Below are 11854 nucleotides of genomic sequence, written 5' to 3' on the forward strand. Positions count from 1 at the left end.
TGGTTATCTCAGTCACCTCATGTAGAATGAAGGCCTTTAAAGATGTTTGCAAATTACGCCAAACACGGACAGAATATCTTTAGATTACCCATCTTTACTTTACATAGTTCTGAAATTATTGATTAATAACCATAACTGAATTTCTTTTATTTAGATATTTTTTCCTGAGTTACAAGTCTTAATTATTGTACTCCCATGTTAAAAACACCCACATCCACCAATGGCATACTCCTCCTAGACACTATTCTGCAAATCCAAAATTATAAATCTATTGTTTTAGTTAAATTCCAACAGAAATGTAGGCCTCCCTAAATTGGACTCCCATCAAGCTGAAAGGGTTTAAAAAGCTAATTGTTGTGAGAGAGAAAATAAAAACTAACCAAATTTGTATGCTATCTTGATACCTAAATAATTAGTGTAACAGATCACTGTAACCTCAAATTAAACATGTATACATCTTTTCAAAAAGATATAAAATAATATCAGACATTTTTTGCCATTAGTACACCTACCTTTCAAAAAGGGAGCAAATGCCGTTTTATTCATTATCTGCTGGGTTATATCAGAGATCGGTGTATACACGACAACCATGGAAGAGCCATTAAATTTATCTACCCTTCCCAGATCCTGAGGAGGCATTTCAGGAAAATGGATATTTTCTTTTAAATTTGAAAATAGGCCCATATACAGTCCTAGAAGTATTGGGACCCCCCATTCCTATAACACAGAAAAAAAATTAGATTGTATTTCCTTAAACAGCTCAGTGAACGCCAAAGAACTGTTGAAGACAAACTCCAATTTTGCCATATTGTTGGCTTCTCTTTGCTCTCCACTCTTCAGAGCAGAGGGAACCCAATGAAAGATACAAACCAAGATAGTTGCCACATGGATCATTCTCCAATACTAGAGCTAAACTTTTTCATTAAATCACGAGCTACTGCAGAAGCTATCATAGAAACTAATAGGGCCGGCCCCATGGCTTAGCGGTTAAGTGCGCGCGCTCCGCCGCTGGCGGCCTGGGTTCGGATCCTGGGCGAGCACCGACACACCGCTTCTCCGGCCATGCTGAGGCCGCGTCCCACATACAGCAACTAGAATGATTGTGCAACTACGACATACAACTACCGGGGCTTTGGGGGAAAAATAAATAAATAAAATCTTTAAAAAAAAAAAAAAAGAAAAAAGAAACTAATAGGTTGACAATCTCTATATGCATGGGCAACTGATTCTAAAGTCTATAAGGCACAGAGTATCCCAGATAGAGTTCATGGTGGCAAATAGCAACACTTTTGTCAGTTGTCATATCCTCCTATTGGAAATCAAAGAAAATGAAAAGGAACTGAGTGGTAGAGACTGTCTAGTGTTTCACTGATATCAGTAATCTCTCCCTGCTTGCCACAACACTAGACTACATTCCCAGCCTCTGGAAATTAGGTGGGACCAAGTGATTGAGTTCTGGCCAAGGGAATGTGGGCAGAAGTGATATGTGCCACTTCAAGTTCTGGATCGTGGAACCTCGCACAACCTTCTATATTCTCTCTGTCTTGGTCGCTCTATGTCCTGATCTTCTGACTGAATGCAGAGGATCCAGTGGAGGTCTCCAAGGCCTAGGGAGATGGCAGAATCCCTAGATGAAGCCTGGGTCCCTGAATGACTATGTGGAGAAGATTCCTTCACCTACTCAACCCACTTCACTTTCACTTCCAACCTTATTCAAACTATGAAAAGAGTGAAAAAATAAACATTTGCTGTGTTAAGCCACTGAGATTTGGGGCTGTTACCTGTAGATAGCCCACCTACCTAATTCGACCTGACAATCAGTGGTGTTACTTGGTCATAATTCTTGGAAATAATCTCTGTGTAGAAAATTCATGGTCTTGAATACAAGTCCCCCAAATTAAAATATCTCAACTTCTGCTAGGCACTACTTACGTTATTTCTTGACTCTAAATGTATTACATGTAAATTATAGCAGCCTTGTCAGTTGTTATAATTTACCATATAATTAAATTTTCACTTAATCTCCTTTTTTAAAAAAATATGAGTTAATACTTTCAGTCTTTACAATTCTATGTTATTTTTCAGGACTTCTGTGAGTCTTTCAATTCAACAAATACAACTAGAGACAACCTCAAAATCAATAAAGCCAGTCTGCTACCTAAAATATAAAATAAGGGAATCATTAGGCAATGAAATAAAAGAATGATGCTAACTGCAGAAGAGACAAATTTTCAAACGTACCCACGCACTCTCTCTTTTCGTCCTCCATTTCTGAAGAAAATTTTTGCACAGAAGTGCTTGAGTTTGTTGATACACACTTTTCTGTTTCATATGTATTCAGCCTGTTCATTAAATGAACAAGGAGAAAGTAAACACGGCAGAGCATTAACTAGAAAAATAAGTGTAATAAGAAAAACCTTGAACATATTTTTCTGGAAAACATTTCCTACCTTTAAGAATTGCAAAAAAATTGATCTAAAATATTATTTCAATCGACATATAATGATGTACACTCGAAATTTATATAATGTTATAAATCAATGTTACTGCAATAAAAAATAAAATTAATTTAAAAATAACTAAATAAAAAATTTAAAAAATAAAATATTATTTTGATAGTTCATGACTGCAAAATTTGACATCAAATATACTCACTGTAAGCTATTTGGGAGAGGGGGTAATGGTGGGGAGGTAGAGTGAATATTTTCACAATCTACAATAATATGGAATATTGCAAAAGAAAAAATATCATTATATTTCAGAACCTGTAAGATACTTCACATTTTTGAACTTTTATAATGAAATTCACCTATATGAATAGAGTACTTGAATTGTATCTCATCTCTTTGCATTTAAATAGAAATCCCAGAGCTAATCAAATTAACGTCAAAATTTGGATTACTTAGATTCATCTGAATAGTTATGTCCATTAGATGTAACCCTAGGGAAATATTTTCTTGGACTATTTACCTTCCAGATTGAACTGAACAACTTTTATCAAAAAAGTTAGGCCGTGAGATAACAATCCAGACTCAAACTACTTGAAACTTGATTCTGAGACACAGCAAGAATAAAACAATTTATCTCAATTTTCTGAATTCAGAAGTCCCTGAATAACCCAGGAAACAAACCACAAAGTAAGTTAAAAAAAAAAAAAAAAAAAAAGGAAAGAAAGAAAAGAAAAAAAATCACATATGAAAGTAATTTTGCCCAAATGTTTGCAAATAAACCGAGATAATTTGTTTTTATAATCTCAAAATTAAATTATCTTAGATTTGCATATCAAAATATTCAGACAATTCTCCCTCAGCTAGTATAGAAGTAAAGTTTACTATTTTTCTATATTCTACCATTGTATTTACACAATAAAATTTGGTTGGGAAAAAATTTTAAAATTCCACTATAAAACATGTATTTGGTAAGATCTGAAAAATAGACTGATTTTAGCAGTGTCCACCCACATATTTGGCATAGCACAACAAAACAGAGCTTTACTTACTGTCAAGAAATTACAAAAAGTACTCTGGAAACACTGTCAAAGCACAGTTCTCCTTTCGTCCAAAGCAACAGTGAAAATTTCTTTATCGCCACTTCTTCATTTATTCCTTAAATGGGTACCTACTCCCAATAGTTCTGACCCAGGCTGGTTTCTGAAAAGGGGTGTAGTCAGACCAAGCTGCACGTGATGACCTTGTTTTGTTTTCTGTCTTTTTTTCCCTAAGCCAATTATTCTGCAGGGAAATGACTGCTCCCTGGTTGGTGGGAAAAAAACAAACCCTGTGTTTGTGACTTGGCCTCTCAACTCCAGGGATAAGGGGGACAATGGTAAACGAGAAAAATGAAACTAGCCCTTCAGATATGATGAGACCAAGATGGGGAAAGAGCAATAAACAAGTGAAAACAATAACTAACCAAACAAAGGAGTTAAATTTGTATGACGAATCTTTAGCTATGCTTTCTTTTCTTTTTTTTCACTACGAATGCATAAACACAACTGCCAATGATATAGTTGACTAATTTAGACCAAATGGGCAGAACGTGCTGGAGCTGAACCAGCTCCTATTTTTACCTAATAAAATCTAAGCAACCCACAGTTTGCCTTGCAGAAGCACCTAAGTTGGACAAATGAAGAATTGTGAACAAAAATTCCTTTCTCTCTCTCTGGTCATAGTAGATGCAGGATTTCATAAGGCATATGCACAAACAAAAAGTAAGTGAATTGCTAAGGACTAAAATACATACAAAAAGATTCAGGTCAATTTTTATGCATGAAAGCTAGGAAAAAACCCTGAAATTTATTCAATTCCCGTTGCACAGTCTATCTTTCTCCGCAAAGAGTTGCAAACTTTTCCTGACCTGCCAAAGTTAATGGCAAAACAGGAAACCAAAGTCCGTGAATTGGGAAATCTCAAATATTTGACATGGCTCCCGATCCACAGATGTTAATAATCATAAATCTGAGAGATTTCCTGGAGGAAAGGGGGATAATTTTTTAAAAAACTCTTAAGACCATGATGTTATGTAGATACATTTCTCTCCTTGGTAATTAGTTCTATTTTAAAAAATAGTCAACAGCAAAATATTACATGCCTTTTACATCAAAAAATGGAAAAAATAAAAGTAATGAGGATGTTCTAAAGGTCTTATTGTGGGGGGAGGGTAGAAAGTCATAAACACTGTTAAAATTTTGTATTAATAATGGGTCAATGGTCCAAACAAAAATTCTAAGTTTCTTTTAAATCACCTGGAATATAGTTTAGGTTTTTAATTTTGTTGTTGTTATTGTTGTTTCAGAACAATAATGTACTCTATTTTAGAAATCATTATCACTTTGCTTTTCTTACAATTGCATTGAAATTCACAACTACAATATGAAAAATTATTTAGATTATATACATTTTACTAGTTTCACTTCTTATCATTATTCCTTGTGTATTCTTTGTATTTGTCTCTCTTGACTTCTTTACTCTGATTTATTTTTATTTTGAGGGCCTTTTTCCTCATTTAAACCAGAAGATTTCCCCATAAATATGACCTCATATGATAAGGAAGCCCCTAACCTCCAGCTAGAAGCACACTGAAATGGTGTGTAAAATATATGTAAAATAGAATTTCAGATATATAAACAAACTTTAAAAAAGAAGGAAAGAAAGTAAGAATGAATGGAAGACACAAAGAGAAAGGAAGGCACATCCTCAGTGTTAAAAATGAAAAGGGAAATTAACGCCAGAACTGTGAGTGGTATGTCAGAAACCCAGCAGGCCAGAGAGGTGTTTTCATAACCCAGTGACCTGGACTAGGTGCTTGACAGGTTATGAAGCTGGACTTCATACCTCTGCTTGAATCCAGAGGCTTCACGGGACTGTTCAGCGCTAGAAATAGAGTCTAGAAACACTTCACCAACTACCCCCAGGAAAAGTAAGGCTATGTACTCTTTGCCCAATCTCTGGGTTAAAAAATACATCTCCTCCACAGAAAATGAAAAACTCACGCCTATGTAGCACATGTCAGATACAGGACACGGGAATGGGATCTGAATTTTCCCTGCAAAGCAACATGCCTAAGCACACTATCAGAGCAGTAAGGGTACGCACTCTAGAGCCAAACTTGGGTTTGAATTCTGACTCTGTCATTGCTGTGTGACCTTGCACAATCTATTTAACCTTTCCCCCCCTCAGTTTTTTCATCCATAAAAGTGGAGATAATAACAGTGCCTATATATATAATGTTACTGCGAGGATTAGATTAATTAATATAAGTAAAGTTCATAGAACAATGCCTGGAAAATTGTAAAAGGTCAACAGATGTTATTTGCTGCTGACAATCCTCCTCCTCCTATTCTTCATTGTCATTGTTCTCCTCATTCTCTTATTACTACTATTATCCTGGAGCCCTACAGAGACAATTTATAGAGGTATGTCCAGAATTCAGGGCACAAAGCAACAGAGTTAAAAAGGAATATTCCTCCTAGCAGCTAAGCTCATAATCAAAAGTCCGCCATAAAAGAGAATCAGCAGACCAAAAAAATGGGACTGTTAGCAATCTCAAGAACTGAAGAAAATAAAAATTAGGACAGATCATAAAATATATATCTAAAGTATTAAAGAAGTGATATAAGTTAGTTAAAACAGGAGACAATGAAAAGGAAGACTAATAGGAAAATTACCCATTAGAACTTATAGATGTTTAAAGGGATTAATGATAGTTAAGATTAAAAATTTAATGGATAAATTTTACAGCAAATTAGACACAGCTGAAGAGAAGATTAATAAACCAGAAATATATTTGAAGAAATCATATAAAATTTAGTGCAAAGACAGAACAAGATGAAAAAGTATTGAAGAGAGATTAGAAGACACGAAAGACAGAATGAGGGTGTCCAGCACATGTCTAATAGGCATTTTATAATAAGGAAAATAAAAAGGATAAATAAAGAGAGGAATGTTCACAGATAAAATGGATGAGAATTTTTCAGAATTGAAGACATGAGCCCTCATATTAGAAAAATGATGTGTAAAACCAAACAAAAATCCATCAACTAACTGTTTTGCAGTGAGCTTTCAAAACATGAGAGAGAAAGAGAGATAGAGGAGAGAGGGAAATATTTTTAAAAACCAGTAAAATAGAAAAGACAGATTATCAACTAAGGATCAACAGTTAGCCAAAAGATGTCATAAAATAATGGAATAATGTCCTCAAAGAGCTGAGAGAAAATGAACTGTCAACCTTAAAGTCTATACCCAGCTAAATGTGCATGAAATAAAGATATCTTCAGAGAGAATTTACCCCTTACACAGGCAGGCTGAAAGAATACTAAAGGATATACTTCAGTAAAAAATAAAATAATAATTTTTAAAAGGGAAATTGAACTCAGAAAGAATTAAGTGTCAGAAGTGTTTGGCAAATAAGTTACCAAAATTAAATATTCTTGGCTGTAAACAACAATTTTGTGCCAAAGGAAGCAGAACTTCCTCTCAACCTACACATTTCTTCACTCTCTGCTGATGAAATCTTGGAGGTTTCTATGATCTTGTAGGGCTTTAATTGCTAGTTAAGAGCAGAGACAAAGTTGGCATGGGAGTGGAGAATGTTAGGGGTTTTGACGTGTAATATGTCATTGTTTTCCTCAGAGTTTGCCGTGGGGCCCAAAGTTATCTGGATTACTGTCCTTCTCATCTATTTGTCACTGGAAATCCTCCCATTTCACTTAAAAAGTACCCCTTGTGAGCTATATTCTTAAAAATAGGGGCTGGGCTGGTTAAATTCGCATGTGCTGCTTTGGCAGCCAGGGGTTCGCAGGTTTGGGCCCTGGGCACGGACCCACGCGCTGCTTGTCAAGCCATGGTGAGGCAGCATCCCATATAAAGTATAGGAAGATGCACACGGTTGTTAGCCTAGGGCCAATCTTCCTCAGCAAAAAGAGGAAGATTGGCAATGGATGTTAGCTCAGGGCTAATCTTCCTCACCAATAATAATAATAATAATAATAATAATAATAATAATAATGCAGGCTAGGAGGGTGGCATTGACAGAGTAAGTTCTTGAATAGGGATCAGGCACACAGGTGGGGATATTGGCCTTACATAAGAATGTTGTTTATTCACACTAAGAAGAAGAAAGTCAGAGTATATGGGTACAAGGAAACCTGGTTAACTACTGAGGTTAACTTTGGGCCCCATGGCAAACTATGAGGTTGTGAAGGCATTCTCTTCTAATTGCTTCCATTTTCAGTCAAGTGGAAAGCAAGGTCCTCTGCTGAGAGTGAAGGGGAGAAAGAGATGTTAGAGTCTGAGAAGCAAGACGATGTGACTAAGTCCTTTAATTAGTTACCCAATTCAGTGAAAAAGTGAATAGATTGGGCGATGTAGTGGAGTTGGCAGGCAGAACTAAGGCTCCACCTGAAGGCAGTGGTTGTTCATTTAAAGTGAGACTAGTCACTATATTCATGTGTATTTTCTACCAATCTTCATCTCCCTTATACAGGTTTAACCAAGATTTGCCAGGCAGTTATGATGAAGGGCGAGAGGGCGTACACAGGAAGCACTGATGGTGTAGATAGGAAGTGGCTACCAGCTGAGGTAAGCCTCTCTCTTGAAAGGTGAGGACTCCTCATTGGAAAGTCTGAGAGGAAGATGTCCTTCTTTCTTGCCAACCTCATTTGGCGCACTGGCTCCCAAATTATGCTTTCAATTACATGGCAGAGAGCTGACTCTCTAAGATTATATCAAAGCTTTACTGAGATAAAACAAAATATGTGGTCATGATTCATCTTCTAAGGAATGACACTTCAAGTACACTGGAACTGAGCAGTTCGGTCAGCGTATTAGAGCTAACCACAGGTTTTCCGCAATTTTAGCTGCCGCAGTAATTTATCCATCTATTTCTTCTCTTTTTGCATGTTTTTCTCTTACAAGCTTCCGTATTTTGCTTCTCTGCTTTATGAAGAACATGTACAGACACCCATTTGTGGCCAGAGGGACTAGGCTCACATATCAGGATTATACCAGAATTACCCTGGAATAAAATCTCAGCACCACGAGTGTGTAGACCTCTCTATAGAGTGACCCTAGCTGTCAGCATCTCGGTACTTAGACCTCTGGGCTAAAGCCTGAATGATCCCTGCCTGAGTTTGGCACTGTTCCAGCTCCAATCTGTTGTTGTCCTTGGTTTGGAGTCACATGATGTAGGTACAGCTGCTAGAGGCCCATCCCTGTGAGCCTGCCAAAAGGCGATAAAGCTGTCCCCTGAAAAGGGGAAATTGTTATGAGCTCAGCAAGCACTTCCAAATGTGAGTAATACAGAATACTAAATAGTACTTTTAAGATCTTCCCTGTTCCTAGAATTAATTGTGTTTTTTTCTTCAGAGAACTTTGCTTATTCTACTAAGGTTCAATCTTGCTGTAGTCTAATTCTCCCCATCTGGCCAATGATTTTTTCCATTAATGGCCCATACGATAGAGGTCTAGATCGCCCAGCATGGTGGGTGGTGGTTGTGGTCTCTCTTGGCAACTGATTAGGTCAATGTTACTTTTTTTTGTTTGTTTGTTTTTGCAATGCCCATAATGTACTGTGTGGTCATCACACTGATTGTGTTAAGCAGGCCACAGGGCCTGGTGAGACGCTTTTTTTCTCTGCTACAGGGATAAACCTGCCAAGCAGATGGCACAGACATAGACAGACCAGAGAGTCTCCCTAGGTGTGGAAGAGAAACATGGCTAAGTTCTTACAATCCAACCACCCATTTTCCATGACTATTAACCTGCTCACACATGTTATCATCTTTTTATCTCAGTATACTTTTATGACAATTTCATTACAGGTTGAAGCTTACAAACTGGTTTATACTGAATGCATTTCAGGTAAGCTCTTCTCTAACGACATATGGGAGAGCAGAATAATCAGATGGATGAGTTGCCTCCAAATCCAGCTTCTGGGAAGGTTGCCTGTAGACTGAAATGTCATTGATGGAATTTAGACATTAATGACCTTTAATTCCAAAGGACCTGAGTATCCTTGACTTTATTTATCTTCTTGACCTTTTTCTGCCATTACCACATATATACCCACCTTATTGGGGTCTGCAGCATTGTCCACTAAACATAAAAACTAGACATGAACACTTTTTTATTTGCTTTATATGCCTAGCACAGAGGCTCATACGGTAGGTGGTTAAATATTTGCTGAAATGAAGTAAATTTTTAAATATATATGCTTTATCAAAAAAACTTTTACTTTTACAAGAAACAAGAAAAGGAACATGAAAAAGAGAAAGAAATTGTGTATATATATATGTGTGTGTGTGTGTGTATATAATTGTATAGGAATAGCCTCAAAATCAGGTCAAAAATTCACAAGGGCCTTAGATTATAACATGATGGGTAAGTCCTCCCCTTCAGATCTCTGATAGCCTCTGGAAGTGTCATAAAATATTCAGTATTGCATGAAACCTCTCGTTAACTTTCAAAGCTGTGAATTCCTTTATGTCAGCTTCCACTATAAAATAATGACCTTTGGTATCTTTTGTTTCTTCATCAATATATCTGTGATAGAGATTTCTAGCCACAGAACTCATAGACTTTTTGGTTGATATAAGGTCTCGTGTTTACTAACTACTGCCTTATTGATTTCTTAAATAACAGCATTAATTTGACAGTACCTGAAGCGAGATTTCATATACACAGGAATACCATTGAACTTATCAGAACTTATAAATGGCATTTCTTTAATATTCCTTTGTTCTTTTGGGGGCTTCTGTGTGGGTGCAAGTTCCTCAACTTTGACTGGTTCCTCAGGGTCAAAATCTGATCCCTTAATAAAGCCCTAGCTTACTGTTACTTGAAGCAAATGGAGAGGACTATTTTCTTTGAGATGTTCCACATCTTTATAATCTTCAAGAGATGTACAAGGTCCCTTGAGTGAATTGTCAGTTTGTTCTTGATATTGAATTTCCAATTCTAATTTATTTAGAAGTTCATTTACTGCAATGATCTCATCTCCTATTTTATTTCATGTAGTCTTCAAGGCCAGTTCTTGGCCACAGTTTCTTAATGGCAGAGTTTTGGGGGTTTTTTTAAATATTACCAATATTTTCATTAATGTGAGAGCATAATTATTCCAGATCTGAGGAGGCCATCCTTTATGCCTCTTGCACCAGTCCAGAAGCAAAGGCCAATGTTACTTTTTTAAAAAAACTTTTTCTCTTTTCTTCCTTTTCTTTGAGGGGGGGTGTGGGGAATGGGTAAGCTAACTCCTCTCTTTGCCTTCCCCTCCCTTTTCTCTGTAAGATGAGTAAATACAAGATTCCTCAGAAACAAAGGCCCTCTTCACTTAAATTGCTACCACAGCTGAGGATGGCTTCAACTGAGTATCCAAAGTCCTTCCTAGTATATTTTTCACTCCACACGATCCTCAACCTGGCTCTGAGGGAGGACAATACAACCACATGGTGGTACCTGGTAGAATGAGCACTTAGCTGAGCATTTTCTTCCTCTGACTAACCTCTCCCAGCTGTTCAGTGATAGAACAGGCTTTCCCTTAGCTTGATCGTGCCTCAGGATGCCCCCAACCGAAGAGGCAGAACATAATAGGCGTTCTCAGATTCTGCTTCACCTTCCACCTGTCACGTTGCTCACAGGTTGGAGAGCTGTGTGCTGGCTCCTGGCATCTTCCTTCAGTTTAGTAAATAATTGTTTGGGATGCTAACAGAGGTATTTGGGAGTTACAGGAAGAGTCAGGGATCTTTCTTAGTTCCATTTCTGCCACTTTTTTGTTTTTTTCCATTTTAGTAGATAAGAGTGAGGGCTTTACGGAAAGGACGCTTCACTTGTCATTATTGCTAGCAGTCTCTAATTCCTTCCTTTCTTGGGAAGTTTCTGCGTCCTAGGAGGTGGCTGGAGTGTACGGGCGATACTTCTCAGTGAGACTTCTGTTGGAAGTTTAGACACACCCAGAGCCTCTGCCCCAGGCACTCTAGGATGTATTCCAAGTGATTAAGTAGATAATCGACAAAGATATACGTGCAACATTCTTAGTTGCAGCATTGTTTATAACAGGAAAATTTAGAAAGAACCTATGTATCTTTCAATTGATTTTCAACTAAAAATTTCTGGTGCATCCAAACACTGAAACAATAATACATAGGCATTACAATGATGTAGATATATAATCAACTGGGAAGGTGTGATGTTCATAGGATGTTGTTAAATAAGACAATTATAAAACAGTAGCTATAATATTATCCTGTGTGTGTATATGATAGAAAAATGTATTAGGTAAGCAAAAGAATTTTTATATTTTAGACCTAGATAAATTGTATGATTTTTTCCAGCACACACGTATCATGTCAGAATTATTT

At 36.9% G+C, this 11854-nt stretch overlaps 1 protein-coding gene and 1 pseudogene across 1 annotated transcript in view; both read right to left on the bottom strand.

Moving 5' to 3' along the window:
- ABCA6 (ATP binding cassette subfamily A member 6) overlaps positions 1-2334 on the bottom strand; it is a 56492-nt gene extending 54158 nt beyond the window's left edge. The window contains exons 1-2 of the mRNA XM_058561444.1: positions 2242-2334; positions 513-717 (exon numbers count right to left, since the gene is read on the bottom strand). Of these exons, the coding sequence (XP_058417427.1) occupies positions 513-717; positions 2242-2331 (295 nt within the window). The 5' untranslated portion in view covers positions 2332-2334. The remainder of the gene's footprint in view (positions 1-512; positions 718-2241) is intronic.
- Positions 2335-9859: 7525 nt separating this feature from the next.
- LOC131417959 (spindle and kinetochore-associated protein 1-like) lies at positions 9860-10633 on the bottom strand (annotated as a pseudogene).
- Between the last annotated feature and the right edge of the window lie 1221 nt (positions 10634-11854).

The sequence above is a fragment of the Diceros bicornis genome, chromosome 18 (assembly GCF_020826845.1).
Source record: "Diceros bicornis minor isolate mBicDic1 chromosome 18, mDicBic1.mat.cur, whole genome shotgun sequence".
Lineage (NCBI taxonomy): Eukaryota > Metazoa > Chordata > Mammalia > Perissodactyla > Rhinocerotidae > Diceros > Diceros bicornis.